Raw genomic sequence first — 25,579 nt, 5'->3', positions numbered from 1 at the left:
GTTGCTCTCAGATCTCCTTGTGCAGCAGTTGTTTTTGCTGAACCATATAATTCCTTTTAAATTGAGAATGGCACCTCAGAGCCAGTTTTGCCCCACCTCCTTTAAGGGCATGCTTTTCCCCTGTCTCTCCTGAATGGCCTCTGCAGTGTGTTATGCACTGCACTACCAGCATTAATAATCAGCAGCTGCTGTGCCTGGAATTGCTGATTGTTTTGCATCAATCATCTAGGTTAAGGAACTATTTGTAGATACCACAGCAATAAGTCAGATACTAAAAAAAAAAAAAAAATTAAATTCCTAGCATCACACAGACTGTAATGACTTAATCCATTTTCCTGCTTCATCAGCTTTCCCTCATCCGGTGCCCACGATTCCTCGCTCCAGTGGTTTTCCAGCTCTTTATTTGGCATGCAACTTGTGACTCCTAAGGCCATGGTCAGATAGGTTTGCAAGGTCGTTTCCCCTCCCCTGCAAGTCAAGCAGCCGCTTACACGAGTCTACAACTAAACCAGACTTTTTGGGGTTTTTTACACATTCTGTGGCGCGTCGGGTCACAAAAATGATGATTCCTTAAAACAGCTGCGGAGAGGCCTGAAAGCTCCAAAGCTCCTGGGTGTGTAAGACACAAAAAAACCAGCTCAAACGCTGTAACTTGAGGGGCTCGACCTCGTTTTTTGCACAGAGGACGACTGAAGGCACCGGCAGCGAGATGAGGCGGTGGACACGAGGAGGGGGCGGCGGACACGGGTCTCTTGGCTGGGGTGCTGTGCGTGCGGGTGGGAAAACCCCCAAGCCCACGATTTATTGCGGGAGGGAAAAAAGGTGAAGAAAACGTTTATCAGCAACCCCGCCGCCGCACAGAAGCCGCGGAGCGGGGCGGGGCGGGGGCCGCGGCCCTCCCGCATCCCCTCAGCGCGGGCGGCGCCCCCGCCCCGCGAGCGCCGCCCGCGGCACCGCGGGCACCGCAGCGGGGACAGCGCCGGCCCAGGCCGATGCGGCGGCGCGGGGCCTGCGGGCTTGGGCTGGAGCAGTCGGCAGGATGTGCCCCACCGCCAGCGTCGGAGCTTCCAGGTCTCTCTCTCTCCCTTCCAGGCAGGGAACAGCGGGGATGGGGAGGTGGGGGCTGCGATCTCTGGAGGAGATGGGCGGTGGAAGTCGTGTCTGCCTTGGGCTGGAGGGAGAGGATGTGTTAGCTGGAGTTGTTCTTCTGGAATAAAATTTACAGGCTTCTGCTTCTCTGCGGGTTCCGATAGGCGTTTTGTGAGGGATTCTGTCTTTTCATGCTTGGAGTGATGTGAATTCAAACCAGATACGGCTTCTGCTGTTACTGCCAAAACCTTTCTGTTTGCTTCAGCGCTACTCACTAAAAAGAGTTCCCTTTTCCTCCCACTTTGTGCTGAAATTTGTTATGTATCTATTTTATCTGTTTCAGTAGGTAAGATCAAACTGTAAGGCTGCTGGAGGAGGGATGTTTATTTTGCAGCTCTCTTTAGTTAGGGAAATGATTAGGAAATGTTCCTTAAATTGCTGGATGCAAACAGCTTTGCGGTGGAAAATGACTGGCTTTGTGTCATTCGGGGGAAAAGGGTAGATAAAGATGTATATTCATTATTTCTCTAAAGGATCTCATTGAGATAAGTGCTCTTTTATGCTTTTGGAGTGGATACATCTTTTTAAACTGCAGCTTACAGTGGGACTGTGCAGATTCAGTGTAGAGGGGGTGTTTTCCATGCAGACCGTGTTCCATCTGTTATGCTGCGGTGAGGTTGCTATCTCCCTTCTGGATCATGCAGCAGGAAACCTTGAGCTGTCTCCCAGGCGCTCTGCTAGCCAACTCAGGGAATTTCTTTTAAGAGGTCAAAATGCAGCTGGAGAGTTAGGGCACAAAAGCGTTTTGGCGCATTGTCTGCTTCCGTGCGGATGATGAGAAATGAACTCATCCCTCCTCTGGTTTCCTGCAGCTTTTTGAGGTTTAGCATCCTTCCTTCCGTAGAGTTCCAGCAGATTGGCCAAATGATTGACAGGCAGTTAGGAGCAGGATGTAGGAAGACAAAGTGTGGTAGCAGAAACTTCCTTTTACCGAGGAGAAAGGGCTAAAAATGTTCAATTTTGTTTGCTTTGCACACATCAGATGTGACACGTGCCAAGACTACTGCAGAGTTGAAGCATTTGGTGGGCAGGTTGTTTGTTTAGATTAAGAGGCCCTGGAAGACTTCAGTAGTTCCTGAGGTATAGTAAAGGCTAAGTAACTGAAAAAGACTCGGACAATGATTCAAACTTGTCATGGTGGAATTTTCAAATTCCACTTGAGTCTGAATGAAACTTGCTGTAACAGAACAAGTTAAAGAACCCCCAGCAGGCACATCCAGTGTTTCAAAACCAACTGGACATAGGACAACTGGACATCCCATCAGCACTCTCTGCATCCTGTTAGGTCCTGAAGTCTTAGGTTCAGAACTTAAGCATTGAAATTGTTTACAACGATGTTTTTTGCTGTATTGAAATTTTATTTTTTGCCTTTTCTTTATGGGAGGCTTTTGGCATCTCCTCTGTAGCTTCTGTAAGCTCAAGTGTGATTTTACTATCATGTCTTGGAATGTTAGATGATAGTGTGATAAAAATGCTGCTGTACTATTGACATTGTTTCATAACCACCAGTTTTTTTGATGCTGTTCTGCTGCATAATTCAGATGTCATATGAAACATCTTGGCTGTGTAAGTCTGCTGTTTCCTTAGCCCAGTAAAGATTAATGCTATGCCCTGCCTTTTCAGGCCATTTCTTTTAGGAAAGATTTTTTTCCCCTCAAACTTCCCATGTAAGGGGAAAGGCCTAATTTGTTTTGGCTTCCTTGCAGGAGCTCAGAAATCTCTTCCACTTCTGCAGGATGAGCTCGCAGCAGGTGATGTCTGTCCTGGTGCACTGTGCTTTCTTCCTCCCTTCCTGGCTGGTGTGGCTCTTCCTCTGCATTGCTTCCTCAAGTGTGCATCTGTGGGCCTGGGGAGGAGGATGAGGAAGGGGAGATGTGCAGAGGGGGGATTTTGGGTAGCACCTGCCTGCTCACTGCAGCTCATACACTGTGTGTGCCTGTGGGCTCCAGCACGTGCTGAGGGGTGGCTGACATCAGGCTCTGAACATGCAAGCAGGCAGGCCACTGTTTCTTACACCAGTAGCATGGAAGGGAAAACTGGGATTTGCTCCAAAAGGAAAAGGGACAGGAGGGTCTAAAAGCTTCCCTTGTAAGAAATAAACTTAAATTTTTAATAGCATTCTGTTCACAACAGCAATACTTTAAGTTACCCATTTCTTCCTGCTTGGCTGGGACACTGGCTTTCTGTGGTTCATTTGTGAATCAGAAGAAAATCCATATTCAGATGTTGCTTTTGTCTGTCACAAAGCTTCAGCAGCCCTCTTAAGTGTTGAAGCACATCTTGATGTTTGTTGTATTTATGTTTTATTTATGGGTTTTTTTCTGTTACTTACTTGAGAGCACCTGAAGAAGATTTCAGAAAAAAAGCCTGCAAAGTTTGACAAGAGAAGAGGATACTAAGATGTGAAATTAAGAGAATATCCCTGTTTTCAACATTGAGCTGTCATTTAGAACCTCAGTAGGAGTTCTTTCCCTATATTATTATTTTAGCAGGACTGTTTTGATTATTTTGTACTGCTAATCTCCAAAAAGCTTCCTGTGAATGATGCTGAGAGGAAGTGATGGTGTTACACTCTGAGTATCTGTAGTTAAGTTGATAATTGGACTGTATTTGAGCTGAAACCATTTCTTTTGATGTCCTGTCTGGATGACCCAAAGTTAACAGCAAATTGTAGCCTAACTATGTGTATCCTTCCTAAAGGAAAACAGTGCTCAAGTAGACACAATTATGTAAGGTTGTTAATGACTTTATGAGTTGCTGGTTGATGTTGCAAAAAGGATGTAGGAGTGGCTCATTAAACAATTAGAAGAAAACACAAGTAGAGTGTCACAAGGCAAGGATAGAAAATCATCATGCCTCTAGGACAGTAAGGTTGTTTTGTGATATTCCTGGCTCCAGGAAAAATAATTTTCACCTGTCATCCTGTTGGTGCCTTTGAGAGTTTCTGTCAACTGTTCTGAAATTCTCATTTGCTCCTTGTTTCAGTTTTTACCAATTATGTCCACACAAATAGGGTTCAGTAATAAGTTCTCATTTTCTGAGGAGACAGATGTTACCACATGAAGTGCAGATCATACAGACAGCATTGTTTTAAATTTTTATTGTCTGATAAAAAGGCCTTTCTGGCCGAAGTTGATTTTGTAAGATGTATGTTGTAGCTGCTTATAACCATATTATAGGCTAAACTTTTTTTCTGCTATCACAGATGTAGTCTTCAATTAACCAAAACAACTGACTCTGTTCATTAAAGCAGATGCCAAATGCTTTTTTCATTCAATAGTAATAGGCAGTAAGCAGATAATATTCAAGTAAAGTTTCTCAAGTGTCTAAATGTCCAAGTGCCAACTTTAGTTGGCAGAAGTCTCTAATTTTTAAATTTAGCTTCACATTTTTCCTGTGGTGAGAAGATGTCAGTCCCTAATCTGCCACAGCTCCCTGGATGCTGTCTCATTATGTCTTGTGATAGGAAGTGGTAGGATGGTGATCAGGAAATTATTTGAAGATAAACATACAAGAGTGAATATATTGCTACAAATCATGACACAAGTCTCTCATGCTTTAGCATGATCCTGGTAAGTCTCCCTTGGATCATTAATATCACTGGAATTTTTCCTCATGCTGGTGATTTTAAAGGATTTTTGTCATGCACCATTGAACAAAAAATCCTTTAAGAGGGTATTTCAGCATTCTTTGTGTCATAGAAGGAGATTTTCCAATCAGACACAGTTCCTTTGGGATAACTTGTCTGTTGTTCTTCTTTCCTGAGTATTTTGTCAATATGAGTAAATGGGGCCATCCTGATGAAAGGCTTTTTACTTTCCTTTTATAGATTTTAAATCCAATTTCAACATGTGGGCAGGTTGTTAGCTTTCCTGATCTCTTAAACCTGTGTTTAAAATTCAGCTGAAAAATTTGGATTCACTTCTGCAGAAGTCATTGAAAAGTTAACCTCATGAAGTCCATCGAGGTCCTGCACCTGTGCCAGGGCAAGCCCAGGCACAAATCCAGGCTGAGCAGAGAATGGATTGAGACTAGCCCTGAAGAGAAGGACTTGTGGGTGCTGGTGGATGAGAGCCTGGACATGACCTGGGCTTTTGACAAGGGCACAGAGGGACAGGGCAAGTGGGAATGACTTCAAACTGACAGAGGGCAGGTTTAGACTGGATATTAGGAAGAAGTATTAACACTGTGGGGGTGGTGAGGCTCTGGAACAGCTTTCCCAGAGAAGCTGTGGCTGCTCCATCCCTGGAGGTGTCCCAGGCCAGGTTGGAAGGGGTTTGGAACTACCTGGGACAGTGGAAGGTGTCCCTGCCCATGGCAGGGAGTTGGAACTGAATGATCCTGTGTTTCCATGAAAGCCAGGAAGTCTTTTATTACACTGCAGTTTCTGGAGTGCCTCTTGCTAGAGGATGTTCTCTTATTTTCCAGATTGGTTGTTTCGTAATAACAAATTTTTCATGCCACGAGAGAATATGTTTGCAAATTGTTTTTGTATTAAGAAGTACTTTGTGTTTTGGATGGATAAAAATACCTTGGATTGCAGTTGTAAGGCAGCAATTTAACTGTACCACACTTGTAGCTGTGGAGTCCTTTGTGTTCAGTGGGGTGCACAAGTAACTCTCCCTAGCTTCAGCATTTTTTTCTTTGCAGTACCATTATCCCACCTAACTGTTATTGGGATGAGACTTGATCCACTGTTGGTTTAAGATTTGTCTCTCGTATTGTATGTAAACAGGTAGAGGTTATTTGTGAAATTTCTTGTTTATGGTTTATTGTTTCCAATGAAGAGGTGATGATGTTTAAAAGCATGGGAAGGATCTGAAGTTGTCATGCTTTGATAGGGAGAGTCCCTGAGTAGGGAAACCTTGGAGGATTTGTGGGCTTCCTATGCCACACTAGGTAAGCTGGTAAGAGACAGTGTTTACTCTTCAGTTATTTTGTTCTTTCCAATATTAGATTGGATGATTAGCAGTTGTATTCATTGACAAGAATCCTGAATCAAAATTCCCTGAATCAAGACTGGTTTGGCAGTTAAAGAGAATTGAACAGATTGTGGGATGGATGTAGGAAGGAATTGGGAGAGTTTTGTACTGATTTTTGAACCAATTTTGTAATGATGATCTTAAAGTAGAGCAAAAGATGAAGAATTCTAAATTTTTCATATTATTAGGTGTCATCTGAGAATCTCTGCTTAGTGACTGGCTTTGAAGCATAAACCAAAAATCTGCCACCTAATTAGTCATTCATTCCCTTTTTTAATGTCTCAGCCCTTACATTTTGATTGCTGTGGATTTCAGTACTGCAGAAGCAAACAAAATGAATCCTGACTGTAAATGTCGCCAAACTGTTTTTCATGTTTTGACATAAATTAATAACATTCTCTTAAAATATTTTATCAATTTTGAAAACCTTAATTAAAATTAATAACTTGTCTATTTCGTCAATAATGAGGATAGATTGAAATGTGAAATGTTTTCATTGAAATGTGTAATCTTTTCATGGGCCTAACTCTTGCAAGTAGTCACAGACATTATTGTTGGAATTGTCAGTTTTTTGCCATTTGTTTTCTCCACATGTGTCCAAAATCAATGTGTACTTAGTTTAAGTTTTCTCAAGTATTCTTGTCTAACTTCTTGCATGAAGTTTTGTGGTATAGCTGTGGGATTTTTTTTTTAATCTTGTTCAAAAGCCACAGAACAGGAAATTTATACAGAATTCATTACTGAACAATAACCACATCTCAATAAAAAGTGCCTTGCTCAAGTTTTCTGTGTAAAAACACCTTCTCTGCTTTAAAACTTTGTGCTTCTCTTTTGAAACACATGTTGCTTAAAACCAAGTGGCTTTTGTCTTATCCTTTACTGATTTCAGAAATATGTTAATGTAATTTATGTGTCTCTGATTTAGGGGAGGAGGCATAAATTGAGCATGTGGCTTTTGGGTATTTTTGAATTAATTTTATTTTCTGTTTCAATGCCTGCAGGAGCCCCACTATTCATGATTTGTAATTCCTTTACATAAGTGTGACTTTTGGGGTTCCTTTTCTGCGGGCTTTGCCCTGCAAGCTTCTTCATCTTGTTACACGAACTTCAAAGGATGCTTTGTGCAGCAAGACCTTGCTATTGACTGCCTGGTAAAGCTGGGTGTTCCCACTGTTTCTGGTGGTGCTGTGAGAGGGGAAAGTTTAAGTGGGGGCATCACCTGTGTGGGGTTGTGGTTTTGGGGGCTTGGTGGGAGCGCGGTGAGGATGCAGGTGTGTGCATCATCCTGCACTCATGTGCAGGCTGTCTGCTCCTGTCCCCGTGCCTGCTGAGAGACCTGGGCTTTGTCTTTGGGTGAATCCAGGTGCTGAAATGCATTTTCCAGGGTGTGGCAGTGGTTATGTACAACTTGATAAAGGCTGCTTTTTAGCTTTTAGCATTTCCACATGAGAAGACTTCCTGAAAGCTTAAAAGAATTGCTTCTGAAATACTCCAAGTGTGGAAATATTGTCTGCATAAGAAAAACAATGAGACAAAAGTAAATCATGGTGAAAAGAATAACACCACAAAAAACTTTGGAGTATATTGTATTAATGGACAATTTAGCCTTAGTAGCAGCTTTGCACAGATCACTTAAGTTCAGTAGATGAAACAAATTTAAATCCCTTGAGTCCTCACTAATTACACCACAATGAGTAACTATAGAAATGTCAATGCAAAATGTGGTCCTAACACTACTGAGCTGTGTTTTGTACACAAATTGAGACATTTGCATTTATGGCTCTCAAAACAACAGTAGCAGGGCCCCTTCCTGAAAGAATCTAATGGTCTTTGTATGCAACATCTCTTTGGTCCTCCTGGGATCTTGGCTGCTCTGGTTCTCTGTGCGAACAAAGGAAGACTGTGGGAAAGGTGCACTCTAAGGTGCTTGTTCCTGCCGCCTTGCTCTTTTGGGCATTCTTGCACCATTCCAGCCAGTGAAAGGACTCATTGACGTGAATAAGGGTGCAGGATCCAACCCTGAATAATTAAAAAAAATTGCTGTGCTGGACGGTTGCATTTTGACTTGCGTGTTGGCCTATATATATTGACTTGTTTGAGAAAGGAATCATCTGTGATGATCATGACTGGCAAAAGTCAAACTGAAGTAAACTGTTACAAAGGAAATGAGAACTGACATTATGTCACTTGTTTATATAACAAAAAAAAAATCATTGTACATACTAAGGGTTGGACTTGGCAAGGATGTGTTGAGGTGATGAATTAAATTCTCTGTTTCATTGTTTCTTTTTGCACATCCAGGATGAATGAAGCAGGGAGCAACTGGAATTTATTTTGCTCAGAGGCAGGAATCATTTTCTGATAGCACTAGCTTATTGCAGTCTTGCATTCCTGTTTGACTTCCTTCTGTGTTCATCACCCTCCACCTCTTGAGTTCCTTCTGCGTATTTTAGATCTCTTGCAGGCTGTTACCAAGTTTGACTGATTCTTTTGTGTGCAAAATCCATTCTGACCTAGGTGCCTATGGACTGTGATCAAGTTACCTCTTTATGTTTACCTGAGAAGGAATTAATACCTGCATTGTACTCTAGTGAAAATAGGTGAAGCTTGTTTCCTGCTTTTTCATTTTTAGAAAGGTTCCGTTTTGTGCTTCTTCCCAGCTGTGTTTGAGGAGATCTGTGGGTCTGGCAGATGTAATTGCTGCCTGGTTTTGTGCTGTAGCAGCTTTCAGTGCTCACATCCCTGCCATGAGCCATTGGTGGTGGTGAGTGATCCCATCCCTTTCCCAAACAGTGCTGAGTGCCTCTTGTTTGTGCTGGTGTGAGGCAGTCTCCTCTGAGGTGATCTGATGGAATGTCTTCTCTGTTCTATATGGAGCAGTCCTGGAACTTCCATGTGGTCTGCAGGCTGTGTTCACTCTGCACCATCCTCTGAGCACAGCTCCTGTTGTGTGCTGGTGTGATCTTGCTCCATGAACGGGGGCTGCCCCCTGTGCATCCTGACAGTGTCTCTGTGGATAGCTGTCACCTCTAAGCTGTGCTAGTGTCCAGGTACTGGATGAGGGCTGCTGAGTTGACTTCTCTGTGTAGCGTGGCAGGAAGGATGTGTGTTGTAAAACTGACAGTGCCAGTCCTGCTGGGTTGGCATTGAACATCTCAAGGCAGAGCAGTTCAAGTTGGTGATCCATAACTGGCCCTGGGATATGGTCCTTGTAACAAATTTTTTTACATCTTTACCCATGTGAACTTGAATTATTTGCTGCCAATAGTAGCTGACAGGAAACTGATGTGGATGACTGGGATGGTGGTGTCAACACCCAGTTTTACACCCCAGTGCTGGTTTTATTTAGGGGTGTAGATGCAGCCAGTAAAGATGAGGTGTTGCTCTGAGAAAATGAGGAGCTATTAAGGCTTCATAGGTTCCCTGTGACCTGCTGTTTTGTCCTGTGTCCTGGTGTCCTGACAGGTTGTGTGGTAGCTGGATTTGATTTCCAGCTTAACTGCTAGAATTCTGGGGGACTGGGGGATATAACTTACCCCTTAAATTTCAATTTACTCTTTTTCAAGAAAACCATGATGGTAGTGACTTCAGATTTTATTCCATATCTCAAAGGGCCTGTACCAAAGGCCTGCAGATGGGTGTGACAGCTCAGAGCCTATGCAATTAGTAAATAGTCAGGTGGGGAATTTGAGGTTCTTAGTGATGCCATAATAACCAAGTTACTTGTGTTTGAGGTAAGTGGTCAAGTTTCCTGCTGGCAAAAACCATTAGGGTTTTCCTGCCTTGCTCTGTTTTGTGGTTTGTAATCATTTGCATGTGACCTTGAAAGCATGACCTGACTGTTGCCTGCTCTTCAAAGAGCTTCAGATGCTATTGTTGATCTTTCTCTTTCCTTGTCCCACCCTCACAGGGTTTTTTGGCATTTGACCTTCTACTGTGATTATCAGTAATAATTTCTCCCTGTGCAAAGAGACTGACTTTGAGTCATCTTCTGAATTAGATACCCTTGAAACTGCAGTGGGCTGGATTGATATCTGGAGGGGGTACTTCTGTCTCCTCAGCTCCTTCATCCTGGTGTTTAAGAACATCAGTTGTTTGTCTAACCAAGCAGTGTTTTCAAGTGGTAGTACAGGCTGGTTCAAATGGTTCATAGCACCATAAGCAATAAAAAGAGGTGGAAAAGAGAATGAGGAAGGTTATCCCTAGAGAAAAGTCTTCCCTTAGTCTTGCTCTTTTTTAGAAGTTCTTGTGACAGAACTCTTGGCAGGAGAACAGAAGAGGTGAACACCTTTGCAGTGGAGAGCAGAGAGGGTCAAGCACTGAGATCAAAGGAAGGAGCAGGGCTGAAATCCTCCCCTGTAAAGGAGCAGGCTGCACCTTTCCATGGCTGGCTGATCAAAGGGAGTGCTGCTTTGGGTGGACAGGACAGGAAAAACCCTTGGCTGTGTTCCTTCTCCCTGGGAATACCAGAAGGCTCATACAGGTGGGCTCTTCATGGGGATTCCATTCTCACATCTTTGGTTACTGGCAGCAGTCTGGGATATGCCAGCCTGCATTTTTCTTCCCAAAATGAATATTGGAGTGTGCTAATTGAAATTGTGGGAGCAGCAAGATTGCTTCTTGTCAGCTAAGGATCAGTGCCCTGCCCATCTGTGAGGGAGCACTGTGCTGTCCTGCTGGGTTATCCCATGCTCAGTGCAGGGAGCTGTACTGTGCTTCACTGGTGCTGGCAGCCTCCTGGTCCTGCAGTGTGCCAGGAAGAAATTCCCTCCACACCTCTCTGGAGCCTGCTGTTGATGTTGCTGGCCATGTTGTTGGGACTGCTGAAGAGGTCAGTGGTAGATTCAGAGCAGTGATGATGAGATATGTTTGTTTGGCTTTGGGGAAACCGGGGAGATGATTTGAAACATGGGCTCCTGTTTTGAGGATGGCTTGTATGAGTTTTGTATGCTGAGACCATCCTTGAAACCTAGTGGGGGGCATAGCACAGGGATTTGATTTTGAGTCAGGGATCCTGAATATCCTGAGCATATTCTTTAGATTGTTTGATCAGATAAAACAAAAGTGCTTGACAGAAACTGATGTAATTGGCAGTTGTTAGACTTCAGGCTTATGAAGCATGCAAAGACCTGGCAACATTTTTAGAATCATGTTTTGGTGATGCAGCTGAAATGAGTGAGTTCTCAGGAACAATTCAGTATTCCTGGCACCATAACTAAAATTCACAGTGTTCTCTGGGAAACCAAGTTGTCACTCCTTGAGTGTCCTGTGAACTTTTCTTCAATTCAGCAAAAGTCATGATCACTTTTTCCTTCTTTTTTACAGCAATGCTGAGTGACAATAACTCTGTGAAGCTGAAAAGTGATCATTCACCTCCTGTGCAATGGTGTAAGGTGGCTGCACGTGAAGATGAGAAGACCAAGCTGGTTTTTAAAAGGTACTCGCAAGTAAGTGTCATTGTCACAGCTGCAAAGAGGACAGTTGTTCTACCCCCAGCCTGGGCAACTGCAAAATAGATGCAGAAATCAAGGCATGGGATTGCCACAGGTTGTAAATGGAGGGTTGAGCACACAGCTTTCTGTGGGATACTGAAAACATTTTGTGGAGGCCGGGATAACTTGTAGTACCTGTCTTCCAAAGCCAAAGTGAGATCCACTCACAAGTATTTCCAATCTTTTTTATATGCAGATAAATGACAGTGCTGAGACTTCTGTACAGTCTGGTAACTGAGGAAATGGAAGGCCAGTGGATGTTGAGTGGGTATCCTGGGGAGGTGTTTTCATGTAGTTATTTTGTTATGAAGACTTCTGCAATGCTACATCAAAAACCTTACTCCATTGTTTATAGCTTGACATCAAATTAGAATTAATGGGTGTGTGCACATATAGATCCAGGACCATTTTGTACCTAAAATGTTCACTAGTGCAATGCCAGATGAATTTTTAGGTCTTAAAGCTAAAAAACCCAAAGACAAACTGCTACATACACAGGTGGATATAACCTGAATGGTGCAACCCCAGTTGAATCTGGGGATACTTGATAAAGTCCTGGAGGAAAACCAGCCTCATTTGTCAGGTATGAATCTCCTGCTTTCTGCCTGTTGGCTGATCTCCAGGGGTTGCTGCCTAACATGCTAATGAAGCTCTTAGATCACCTATCAGTGGAAAATGTAATTTAATTGAGATGTGAGGACAGTCCTGCTTTTCCAGTGGTCACCTTGTTTGTAGCCTGTACTGCACACTGAGTGCTGGGATTGCATCTCTTAGTTCACATAGCACAAGCTTTTTTAAAAAAAAATGGAAATCTGTACTAACTTCATCTGAAAGAGTTTCAAGAAGCATTGGGCACTTAATAACTTGAACATTTTTTAAAGACATTTAAACAAACGTCCAGTCCTTAGGAAACAATAGGAAATGAAAATCAATAAGAAAGCTCAAACTACATACTTGAGCAAGAACCACAACTTTAACCAAATAATGATGTAAATATTCCTCAGATGGGTTTAAACATGAAATGAGCTAAGTGACTTTCTGGCTATCAACAGTGATATTCTTTAGGAATGAGAAATTAGTAGATTAAAAATATGAATAGCCTTATGTTCTTCAATTTTAAAGTTGGTTGCACTTTTTCTGCTGCATGTTTTGGGGGTGTAAGCAAATAAGGCTTTTCAGCCTGACCATCTGAGTTCTGCATTCTGGCCTGCCAGTGAGTTGAAAGTTTTGTTTCAGTGGTGGCCATTGGCCCAAAATCATGACATTTGAACTTCCAGCCTTTTTTTCAGCTTGCATGGAAATATGTTTTCTAAGATAAGACCTTTAAAGAAGAAAAAAGTCACTCTTAGTTTCATTATGTGAGGAGAACTGTTTGACTCATCAGAGATACATTTAAAGTATATGAGGCAGGCATTTTCCTTATGCAGGCATCTATGTGTTCATACTTTTGTGCAGATAACTTTGAAGAGTTATATAAGACTTGAAGTGAACAAAGCAAAAGGGGTTTTTTTTATTCAAATGGAAGTATTCACATAAAGTTCAACTGTCTTAAATTTGCTTAAAAATATTGATTTAATAGTTGATTGACCATCAGGAAAAAGCTTTTTTTGTTTTTCTCTTCTACCCCTCACTGTCCTGTTTGTTTTTAGAATTCTTGCACTGTTTGTGGTTGGAGGGTGCTTCCTTTATATCCTCAAATTACATCTTGACCCTGAGGAATGTGACAGAACAAAATTGCCATATGTGGACCTCGATCGTGTAAGGGTTGGTATTTTTTGGCCTTTTCTTTCATTTGGCTTAAAAAAAGTAATTAATTGACAATATAAGATTTACGGGGCTCTACAACAAAGAACTAAAATGCTGGAATTGTCTACTGAGCAGAAGTGTATTTTGCTTCATCCCATGCTGTAAATATTCTGTTTTTTTTCTTGTAAAATGACAACAGAACCACACAGAGAAACTGAGGTTTTAGGGGTAAAATTAGATAACTGTGACTTTAAAATTTGAAATGGATGTATCATCATCCCATTTTGTCAGTGCAGATGACACTGGTGATCAGAAGATTGATGTAAATGGAAAGTCACACATTAAAATCACCCAAAACTAATATATTAAACCAAAGGGCCTTTTTTTTTTTTTTCTTCACCTAAGCCAGTTTCCGAGTTTGCTTTGCCTTGTAGTTGCTCAGATGTTTTTGGAATCACAGGATAAATATCCAGGAGGGTGCAGCTATTATTTCATTTTTTCATTCAAGGTAGCAGCTACTTACTTTAGCTACAGTTTTGCATGCAGCTTTCAAAGAGGTGTAACAGACATCATGAAAGCCTTTTGCACTTTATAACAGCACTTAGCTGGCTTAGGGCTGTTAATTTCTGTCTTTGAATGTCTCGATGCTAAAAGGCAACTTCTAGCAGAAACCTTGTCTTAAGACAGTCTAATCTTAGCCTGACTGCATGTGCATCCTCCCCCACTTGCCATCATCTTCAGTGCATATCTTTCCCCTTCTGAGCCTCTTTGCCTCCCCTTTTTCCTCATTTGACTTATTTGTTTTTTCAATAACATTCCTGATTCTGAAGAACAAACACAGTAAACCAAGCAAACCTGAAGGCTTGATGGACTGTATTTATTGCTGTCTCAAAAAGTACATTGTGAAGTTGTTCAGTCATGCTTTTCCCAGTGTGGTGTTTGTGCAGAAACCATAATGGTGGTAGAGGAAGTTCTGTAGGTTAATCTTGGTTAGGAAAAAAAACCCAAAAAACCAGCAGCAGAATTTCTCTCCCTGCTCCTTCAGATACACACTATTGTTCCTTAACAGTAGAGGAGAACTAAATTAGCAGTAGATTTGAATCTTCTGTCTTTGACTCCTGTGTTTGCTCATGGGGTTTTTTTAACCAGTGGAGGAACCTTTGCTGTTCTTCTTTTTACATCAGATACTAGCTTGCCACTACAGATTTTTAAAACTATGCACTAATAGTGTTTTGTTTTTATTATGAGATGGATCCATGTGTAGTTTTATCTGTCACTTTATTCTTTTATGCAATATAGAACTGTAGTCTCTTATTTTGGTGGCCAGTCTTTGAGAGAAGGCCCATAACACCCCCACCTGGCATTCCTTTTAAAGTCATGTTTTAGTCATTCGCACTTCAGCAGCATTTATGGAAGAAGTGTTTCTTCATTCTGATGAGTAAATGAGTCCAGCTGCTGTTGCACAGAACTTTCACCCAATGGATGTGTCTCTGATGGAATCTCACAGCAGAACTCAGGTCATGCAGTTGAGCAGAGTGGAATTCCACTTGCTGCTAAATTAGACAGGTAGAAGTATGTCTGGATTTTTTTTATTTGGTGTTGCAAATGGTGGTACAAACAGCTCATTTTCACTTAGCACTTCTACTAGCCTAATATATTCTTTAGAAAACCTCATGTCTAGATTTAAGTGATTGAGTGGAGAGGAATTCCTCTGCAGGTTTTCACCGTGCACTGACTCATATCTACATCTGAGTAAATGCTTCCAAACTGTTGTACTTCCACACTGAAGCTTTCTTTATAACCCCTGTGTTTGCTAAACTGTTGGTGGTCAGCTGGTGGCCCACATTTTGAGGACTTTGTGCATTCCTGCATCTTCCTTTCCTGGCTGAATCCTGTGTGTTTTGTTTCAGAGGGCACAGCAATTTGCCAGCGCCGCGCTGCAGGAGCAGTGCCGACCTTCTTATGCAAAGAATCAGATGAAGAAGTTGTTTGCAGAGAAATACAGCATGGACATATCTCCCTTTTTAAGGAAAAATATGAATGAAGATGAAGCTTTATTTAAATATGAACCTCCATTTGGATTTCACAAGTTCTCTGATAAACTTAAAGATCTCCTTGAACTCTTACCTGAGCATGATTTACCAGAAGATTTGAAGTCAAAGCAGTGTAAGCGCTGTGTTGTTGTTGGCAGTGGTGGAATTCTTCATGGATCAGAGCTGGGTCACTTATTGAATCAGTTTGATATTGTTATAAGGTATGTCCTTTCCATTTAAGGACCCCAACTACTTCTTCGTTACTTTATGAGCCAGCATTGTTTTTTAAGGGGAAATAATCTCTAACATTGATTCAACGAATAACACTGTTTCTGAAAGTGCTTTTGTGAAATTTTCTTGGGACTTGGTGGAATTGGAAGTCTTAGGAGCAAAATAAACTGTCATGTTTACAGGAAAGGAATTCAGAGTAATTATTTGTGGACTTCAGGTACAAAAATCACATGGGCAGAAACTAGATAGAAACCAGTGGCATCATAGACAAGTAGACATTACTGAGTTTATTTTAAAGCTTTTAAATCTTAAACTTCAGGACTTAAGGACTCACCTCTGCTTTTTTCCCCATGGCTTGTTTGGATACTTATTTGAAAGTTTTTTTTATGACAGGTATTTCAAACACAATAAAAATTAATTGGTGTTTCAGTACACAGTTTGCTTACCCACTTTATAGCACACTTATCTTCACTTATCTTTACAAGGTCAGTGACTGTTTTCTGTGATTGCCATGATCTCTGACATCTGAATTACGTGCTCTGTATTTGTGCCTTCTGAACATTACAGTTTGAACCACCTTGTTTTGAATAATGTAAAGTCACAAATAAAATTAATACCAGCATTTTCTCAATTTATTTTGTAAACTGAGGCTTGCAGTTTCCATTGAAAGGAAATATTTCATTGAATCAATAGCCCTTATTTAAAGGTAAATAAACTTCGTTAGCATGTGGAGGAGCAGAGAACTTGCATCAGCTGCCCTCTAAAATTAGGGATGGCAGGATGAAGGTGATTTTTCTGTTGATGTAGAAAAGTTTGCAGGACTGGAGCTATTCTGCAGAACTCATGGAGGGAGATGATGCCATTCTTGTCAGCAATGTGTCAGCATCTGAAGTTTTTGGTGAGCTGGAAATAATACAAACCCACAGGATGCATTACATTGCATTGGAGGGATAATTTGAATGGTTTTTTGTGTGGAATACTTATGTGTGTGTATATATAAATATATATGTATGAAAAGGGTAACACAGGCAACTTTGTGTGTTTTCTTCCTCTTCCACTTTTAAGGCTCTTTTAAGCAAAGCAAGAGATATGAAGTTCTGCAATGCTGTGTTAAGTCACTTTACTCTTCAAGCATTTATTTCCTAAGTTCTGCATTTGTGCCATTTAATCTAGAAATAGAATTGGCTTCCTCCCAAAGATAAAAGGGCTGGAAGAGTGAATAAGGCAAGAACATGGGGGCTGTGAGAAAACACCATAGCCTGTTCTGTTAAAAATCTATGGGCCAAATAACAAGTTCTTGCTTAGTGTCTGATATTTAATGGGATTGTAACCTGTTCATTTAGTACCCCTCCTCTGTGGGTTTCTTTTCCCCCAGGTTGAATGATGCACCAGTGCAAGGCTACACGGATCACGTTGGTAACAAAACAACAATACGCATGACTTACCCCGAAGGAGCCCCCCTTTCTGAGCACGAGTATCCTCCTGCAAGCTTGTTTGTGGCTGTCCTGTTTAAAGGAGTTGATTTCAACTGGCTTCAAGCCATGGTAAAAAATGAAACCTTGGTATGTAATGTGACAGTGTCATGTACCTGTATTTTTTTTGTTTTGTTTTCTAATGCTTAAAGAAGCTGATTGATCTGTTACTTCCTGGCTTATCGTGCTGAGGATCTTTTATATAACCTTGTGGTTTTTTTTTTAGCTCTGTCTCCTAGTTACAGTTGGACCAGCATTTGTGTTGAAGCCCCATGCTGACAATGACTTCTCTTTTGTGGAGATATTGGTGGTTTGCACCAGGCTACGTGACATACTGAGTGTTTGCTGAAGTGGAATTCTTTTCACATTTGGTTTAAGTGACTTGAACAAGTCTGCAGAGCCCAAAATAGAAATGAGAAGATTTCTGAATGCTAGTCCATTTTTTTAGCAGCTCAAGTCTGTACTGCTACAATGGGCTTACATGGAATTAATGTGTAATCGAACATTTGTCTAGGGTTCCTAAATTATGAGGTTGCTTATTTTTCACTAAACATTTACAGAAGTGCTGACATTCCTAAGGAGCTGAGATTCCCAAGGGTCTGATGTTTCCAAATTAATGTGAATTGGTGGCTTCCACCTCTTTTAATCTGCAGGCAGATAATTTCAGCAAGTAAAAATTACTGACAGATTTAGAAGGCAGCCCCTCAAATCTTTTAACAGTTTGATTTCTGCTAGTATAGGTACTCCAAATTCCTTTCTTAATTCTGTGATTTTTACAGTATGGAAGGTGTGTTTAATCTTGACCATGACTGTCTACTACTACACTGAAGAGTCAGGAAGATGCTTAAGGGACTGGTGTGGTTGTGTTCGAGGGTCCCCAGGACAGGGGAAGAGATTAAAATCTTGACTCCATATTTCAGAAGGCTGATTTATTATATTATGATATTATATTATATTAAAATGCTATACTAAAAGTATACATAAAATAATAGAGAGAAAGGATCCATCAGAAAGCTAGAAAGGAATGGAATGGAATGAATAATAAAAACCCGTCACTCTCAGAGTCCACACAGCTTTATCATGGTTGGTCATTAAGTAGAAACAACTCCATGGACCAATCAAAGATGCACCTGTTGTGTTCCACAGCAGCAGATAATTATTGTTTTTCTTTTCCTCTGAGGCTTTTCAGCTTCTCAAGAGAAAAAATCCTGGCAAAGGGATGTTCATAAAATATCATGGTGACAGACTTGAGCGTCTCTACCATGAGGAAAGACTGATAGAGTTGGGAATGTTTAACCTGGAGAAGAAAAGGCTTGGGGGGGATCTTATTAATGTACATAAATATCTGAGGGTAGGAAGCCAAGAGGATGGAACCAGCCTCTTTTTGGTGGTGCCAGTGATAGGAGAAGAGGGAACTTGTCAGGTTGAATATCCATGGACATCCTTCTTAAAATCATCTAGACATGGTCCTGAGCATGTGGCTCGAGGTGTCTGCTTGGGCCATGGGAGTTGGACCTTGTGATCTCCAGAGGCCCTGTCTAACTTTGGTAGTTCTGTGAGCTGCAACCCTACTTCTTTCAAATACTCAGCTGTCAGTTGGCTCAGCTCTCTGTACTGGCACTGAAGTAAACTGACCCAGAGCATGGTTGGGAAAATGGGAGCACTGCAACCTGCATTTGATCAGTTCAAGCTGTTGTTCCTTAAAACCTGTTCTAAAAAATACAGGTCTATGTTGGAGCTGTATCAGTTTATAATTTGCTTAATGTTGCCCATTTCATGGAAAGACTTGCAGAATTAGTGTGATGTAATATTTCTTCTTCCATTAACAGGCATCTGACTGCAGTGGCATGAGATCAGTCTGGGTTTCTGAGTCCTGTGTAAATCCTCTTCTGAAGGGTTGCATTTATCACTAGGTGGATGCTGTCAAACAACAACACTTCAGAGCTTGAGCACAATTGCTTTAAATCTGGTGCTTGCTTCAGAATGCCTGGTTAATGTTTGTGGGAAACTGTGCTTCCCTTCCCTATTTCTTTAAATACTGTTGACTGCTCAGCTGTGCTGGGGTAGCCTGAAGAACCCATGGGTGCTGGTGAATATGTTGACTGATAACACAAAGTGCAGTCAAATATTCAGAATAAGCAACTATTCCCTCTGCTGTCTTCTCTACAATTCCTCATACTTTGAAGGTTTTTCCTCTTTTGGGTCAATCATTTGATCTGTACAGTGATATTTCCAAACCACCTTAGCTGTAAACTGTTTCCTAACCAGTTTTCAGGGTCACTGGTGAATTCTGTAACGTGTATGCTGTGTTTGTCGCAGAGTTTCCCTCTGAACTAGATTTTTTATTTCTCTTAGCCTCTGTGGGTGCGACTCTTCTTTTGGAAGGAGGTTGCTGAGAAAATTCCTTTCACATCAAAGCAGTTTCGGATTCTGAATCCAGTCATTATCAAAGAGACAGCTTTGGACATTTTACAGTTCCCTGAGCCTCGATCAAAATTCTGGGGTTGGGATAAGGTAAGAAGTTTCCTTTCACCAAAAGGAGACAGTAAAATACAAGGTAAATAAAATAAGAAACTGAAAAAAGTTTTGGGCTTTTTACTTTCTCTATGCAGTTTCAGACCTGCTCTAAGTTAATAGGGAAATTAATGTGCTTTCAAAAGATTCTTGTGTTTTCTTGTGCAAAATCAAGGTAAGATTTCAGCTGACCTTTTTAGATGAGGTATTTTGCCTGGGTATGCTGACATGAAATGGCATTCAGATGCAGTGAGACATAAACTCATTCCAGTGTTTAAAAACATGCATTTGATGTATGTTAAGCCTGTTAAAAACAGCCCTGTTAAGCTAAACCAGCCATCAGCTGTAGCCAGATGTCTCCAGCTGCAGGGAAAGCAGAGAGAGCCTGGAAACCAGGCCAGTGTGAAGCAGCCTTCCAGCTGCTGGAATTGCTGTGTATGCCAGAGAATGCTCAGTAGCAGCTGATGGGCATTTCCTCCCTCCACGTCCTTTGCTCCAGCAGTGGTACAGAGTGATGAATTGCCTGGTTTAATTATACACTGCATTTTTGTTACTTTAGTTGCATGTTTGAGAAATTGAGTGTCACTAGTTTTCTTGAACTACAAAAAATACTGACTAACCACCATCTTTTTACCAAAATGTAAAAGCACTTAAGATTAGTGCACAAATATTTGAAGGATCTTCTCACATTTATTTATCAAAATAACATAAAATACCAAGCTGAGTATCTTAATGGTACTGTAGTATAATTACCTCTTTCACAGGTAATTCACTGAAGTCATATTGTGAAGAATGCTGTTAGAGAGCCTGTTGTTGCTCAAGACTTGAATAAGAATACATCAAGAAATGTGAAGTTTAGCTTTCTGTCAGGGTTTGTTTGACTGTTTGAAGTGAAGGATCACTTGCAGTTTAACTGCACAGTGATAGGGCATCTTGCCTTCACAGGAAAAAAAAAAATTATGTTGACAGCCAAAAGCCAAATACTTAAATTGTATTGGTATTTTGCCCTGGAATTTTAGTTTTACTTGATCATCAAATTGATTTTTAGTTGTAGTTATAATTCATTTCAGTTTTAAATGAGGAGAGGGAATAGACAAAGTCATTAAATTTTGTAAAGTGTTTATAAACCTGGTAAAGGACAATATGTTTGAACTGAGAAAATTTCACTTTTCTCCCTTTTTAGAATGTACCTACAATTGGGGTCACAGCAGTTGTTCTGGCCACACATCTTTGTGATGAAGTGAGCTTAGCAGGATTTGGATATGACCTGGATCAGCCCAGCACACCTTTGCACTATTACAACAACCTCTGCATGGCTGCCATGAAAGAACAAACTATGCACAATGTGACAAGTGAAACAAAATTCCTGCAAAAACTCATCAAAGAAAAAGTTGTCAAAGACCTCACTGGAGGGATACACTGTGAATTCTGCAGCAAAGACAGCTAGTGACCTTCTTGCAGCATGGATAGGATTTGTTACCTTTCCAGAGGTTCAGCTGGATCAACCCTTTCCTTCTCTTTAGTTCTTTAAAGTGTACATGAAATGGACATGGGATCCTGCTGCCTTTTTTAATGTCCCGTTCAAGTTGTCAGACTTTTAAATTAATTTTCCTGTGAGAATTTCCTTTGCACATTTCTGTGAATAGCTGTGTAAATATCTTGTCAATTCAACTTGGAGTTGAAAGACATCCATTTAAAGTATTTAATATTTTAAGTTGTCAAATAAAAGCAGGTTTTTTGTTTTCAAATGTATATGGAACACACGTGGCTGGCCTGAATTGTCTAACAGAAAGTGCAAGAGTTATTTTTCCCTGATCTGCTGTCTTTGTTGATCCAGTTCTTGGTATCTTGACTCCTTTTCATGCATGCCATGAAAAGAAAGGCATATGCTTCTCAAGTCTTGCATGTCTTGAACTTGAGCATTGCATTTACTCCTCAAACATTTATATTCTTTTGCTAATACATTTTGGGGGGTGAAGGACAAATGTAGGAGTGGAGTTGAAGGGAAAAGAATTGTTGTGGCAACAACTGAGTAGTAAGTACTTTGATGTTCATGATTGATATTAAAACCATTGATGTATTAATGTTTTGGGTTAGAATGCTGCTTTGTGAAGCACATTTGGGCCCAGGGCACTCTAGAAGAGGGTTTAGCCAGGAGGAGGCTTTAACCCAAACCAGGTCATTTGTCATTTCCATTCCTGAAGATCTGCCTAAAAGTTTCTAACTAGATGATTTTCAGCAGAGTTCAGCTACCCCAATTAAAGAAGTGGCATTAATACAAATTCTGCCCCTCTTAAAAAAATTATTTGTATTTGAGACTTGAGAATAGCTGGTTCTATAAAACAGTAGTTTGTATCAATCATGTAGCAATTCTAAAATCTATTACTAGATTATAATTTCCACTGGTTAATTTTATGTTCCTTAAGTAATTAATTATAGATATTGTCACCTTAGTAGTTTGCAATGCTGATAACCCTTGTGAAGTCCAGTATTGACTATTTAATTGGAGAGGTAGAGTTGTTGGTTTTCCCCAAATCAGTAATTGGGTGAGTGTATAAGTTAAGAAGAAAATCACTTTAAGAGAGTAGCATAATCAAGTAACAAGGTAGATAACTGCTGAAAACAGCAAATTTAAAAAACAAAAACAGGAAAGAAAACTATAGATTTATGTTCTTGGGGGTGGAAATAAGTGCACTGCAAAGGCACTGGGCTGTGCAGATCTGTGAGCAAGTTTTTATGTTTATATTTTTGTTATTAGTGGAGTATCAGGTTTGACTGTTTGCACTGAGGAGTGGTGTTACTCAATCTACAGCATGAGAAAAAAGCTTTCTTTGGCAGTGGAAGCTTGTCAGCAAATCAATCAAAGGCTGGCCTAGAAACATTGCTCGTAGTCATGGACTCTTCATGTGGTGAATGTTCCCACTTTTCTTTGTTATGGACAAAGAGATGAATGAAGTTGTAGTTCTAAATTTTAAAAATACTCATGTGGAAATGCAAGATTAGGGTGGCTGTGTTTTGGGGTTTTATTCTGTGGAGAGCAGATCTAATGAATGATAATGTTAGAATGCAGGAGCAGCAGACTGATGCTCACTGTTATACTGAGAGGCAACAAAAGGACATCAGGTCATAAAACATAACTGAAGAAAGTTGTGCACCTCATCTTTCCTAAGTCCCACGTGTCTATAGGTCCTTCAAAGCCAGTTGTGGGGGCTGAACAAATTTGAAAATCAGGAATTCTTGTTTCTGGCACTATCTGTGTTCATAGCAATAATATTAATCTCGCCTCCTCTTCCATGAAAAGCATTAATTTTTGTACTAGCAATAAATTTCTAGTCTTTTTTTTTTCTAGGTATATTATTTAATTTAAAAATATTTCATGTGTGAAGAGTTTTATACAAATAGTCCTTTAATTAATATATTAAAGTGCGGTAACTATTTTCTCCTGGTATTTAAACTGGAAGCAGAATACATTAATTTCATTTAGTATTAATGAAATTTTGGAACATTTCAGAATGTGTGTGTTGGGAGGATGTCTTGAATACTCCAGAAGTCTGTATGTCTGAGCACGTGGTCCCTCACCACTTTGTTTTGTTCAGCAACTTAAAAATAATCAGTTGATTAATGTAAATGCCAATAGCTTTTTGGAGATGCTGTATTTACTGTCAAATTTGCAAATTGTGTGGATGTAGGATTAGATTGCCTACCTGTTTTATAGCTTGTGATAAAACCTTGTTCTGCATGGTAGTCTGTGCAGACTCAACACTCATGAAATGGCAGCAAAAGGCAATAAACTGATGAAACCACTTTCTATTTATGCATTTGTCGCTCAGTTTGTTATTTGTTCTCCCTCCTTTATTAAGGATTTTGCATGTCTTGCTGATCCAGTTGAAAGTCTTGATGCAACCCCACATACCCCAAAACAGGGGAGATGGTAGCTGGTAACTTTTTCTCTGTTCATTTATGCCTTTTTAATGCCTGTCACTGGAATTATCTGTCTGGTGCTTTGAAGAGAAAAGCCCTCTCAACACTGACCAAATTGTGGGCTTCCAAGATTTTGAAGTTAATGTGGATGAGAATATTTTGGACTGGGCTATAGCATTGGCCTTAAAATCAGGGGTGTGTTTCCTACAATGGTGTAAACACTGCAGCTTCTGATCTGTGCCTCAGCCTCGCTGGAAGTGAGATAAGAACAAAGCTCTGTGAGTTCTGTTACTGCTTCACAGATTTATGCTTTGCAAAGAATCTGCATCCTTTGTAAATAGGCCTTAATAGTGTTTGGTTAAAAAATCACCAAAGAGTTTGGGAGCTGTGATAAAGCCATGTGTTCTGCATTGAAATCCTTTTTGTAACTCTCTGTAGGAGCTATCACAGCCAGGGATATGCCTTATCTGTTCTGATGCTGAATGTTTTCATGGTTCCTGTGCAGGAAGTTGCACAAGGAGACAAGAAGAGCTGCCTGACTGTGGAGTGGGGAAGTGCCAAAAAGGGTGACTGCAGTGATGAGTTGGCATCAAAAGTGGGTACTAAACTCGTGGGGACTGTTGAGATGCTGATAAGGAACTGAAGAGAGTTCAGCCTCTCTGCATGGATGTGTGTGGATAGCTCCAGCTCTTGTGCTGCAGTTGGAACTCCTGCAGGAAATGGGAGGGCACCAGGGGAGGCAGCTGTGTAGCATGAGTCTGATCCTCTTTCCTGGGCAAGGGAGGGTGAAGGGAGAGCACCTTGTTAAGGCCAGCTCAGATGTGATGCTGTGCCTTCCTCCAGCCTGCCAGCAACAGGGTTTTGTACAAATCCTTGATTTTACCAGCTTAGGAAAATGTTCTTCCCCCGAGGGTGGCTGGGCACTGAACAGGCTCCCCAGGGCGGTGCTCACAGCAGCAGCCTGGCAGAGCTCCAGGAGTGTTTGGACAATGCTCTGGGGCACAGGCTGTGACTCCTGGGGATGGTGCTGTGCAGGGCCAGGAGCTGGACTGGATGATCCTTGTGGGTTCTTTCCACCTCAGCTTGTTCTGTGATTCTATGAAATGTGTGTACATCCTGGTCAAAAGAGTTTTGAGCCATTTGGCAATGAGCATTTTCCCACACCTCCTGAGGTGCTGGAAGATAACCCACCCCTAGAGTCCCTTAGGGGCTAATGCCCCTAATGCCTTATGTCTCCAATTGTCTTTTTAGCTACACAAATGATGCTTTTCTTGTCACAAGCAGTCCCCTTCTTACTCTGCCTCTGTGACCATTGTATTTTTCCTAAACCAACCCTGTGAGCAGGGTCTGAAGCACCCACCCATGTCCCACAGGTGATGTGAATTACAGATGGGTATTGAGTGTTCACTTCAGCAGGTCCCCAGCCGAAATGGGGGGGGTGCTGCAAAACTTCCTACATTCTGTAGCTGTATAATCCTCCCCACCACTCCCTGGGAAGGAGTTGCAGTGGCTCATAGCTCTGTGCTGGTGTTGGACCTGAGGTGTTCCCATGAGGGAATCCTTCTGCTTCAGCTCTACCTGTATTCCTTGCTCCTCTCCGTACAGCTTATTCCACCTGTGTGCTCAAAGCAACAAAATCCTTAATTTAAAAGAGTACAATAAAATGCCTTCCTTGAATGATGACAAGGGATCTTTTTGGGAGGGTGTGTGTTCCTCACAAGCTGCAGTCTAAACTATCACATGTGATTGACTTTCTCAAGGACATGACAGCTGCTCTGATGGTCAAGGTAGAAAGCAGGAGTTAAATCAGCTTTGCAGTGACTGCTCCTGTGGTTTATGTGGATGTGAAAAGCCAGGAATTGCCAGCACTGGGTTTTCAAGTGGGGGAGGGCTTTTTCCAGCAGATTTACCCTTTTCTCCTTGTCCAGGCACTTGTGCATCACCTCTTGGTGGTTTAACAAAAAGCCCAAACACACCTGTGACTGAATCTTGACTGAAATTCTCATGCCTGTCAACATTTGTGTTTTCTGTTCTGTGAA

At 41.2% G+C, this 25,579-nt stretch overlaps 1 protein-coding gene across 7 annotated transcripts; it reads left to right on the top strand.

The window, feature by feature from the left end:
* The first annotated feature begins 935 nt into the window (after positions 1-935).
* On the top strand, positions 936-23,427 carry ST3GAL5 (ST3 beta-galactoside alpha-2,3-sialyltransferase 5). Of its 7 annotated transcripts, none has more exons than XM_041402930.1 (7): positions 936-1,071; positions 11,457-11,578; positions 13,273-13,387; positions 15,280-15,623; positions 17,009-17,195; positions 19,461-19,619; positions 20,803-23,427. In XM_041402930.1, the coding sequence occupies exons 2-7, from the start codon at positions 11,541-11,543 to the stop codon at positions 21,064-21,066; spliced, it is 1,107 nt and encodes a 368-aa protein (XP_041258864.1). In that variant the 5' UTR covers positions 936-1,071; positions 11,457-11,540; the 3' UTR covers positions 21,067-23,427. The 7 variants fall into 7 exon arrangements, with proteins under 7 accessions (XP_041258864.1, XP_041258862.1, XP_041258863.1 ...); XM_041402928.1 differs by having other exon boundaries at positions 942-1,071; positions 11,457-11,568; positions 13,273-13,381; XM_041402929.1 differs by having other exon boundaries at positions 942-1,071; positions 11,457-11,568; positions 17,009-17,177.
* Positions 23,428-25,579: the final 2,152 nt, after the last annotated feature.

Source organism: Onychostruthus taczanowskii, unplaced genomic scaffold (assembly GCF_017590055.1).
Source record: "Onychostruthus taczanowskii isolate IOZ18803 unplaced genomic scaffold, ASM1759005v1 scaffold2, whole genome shotgun sequence".
Lineage (NCBI taxonomy): Eukaryota > Metazoa > Chordata > Aves > Passeriformes > Passeridae > Onychostruthus > Onychostruthus taczanowskii.
This window is presented reverse-complemented; position numbering and strand designations above follow the sequence as displayed.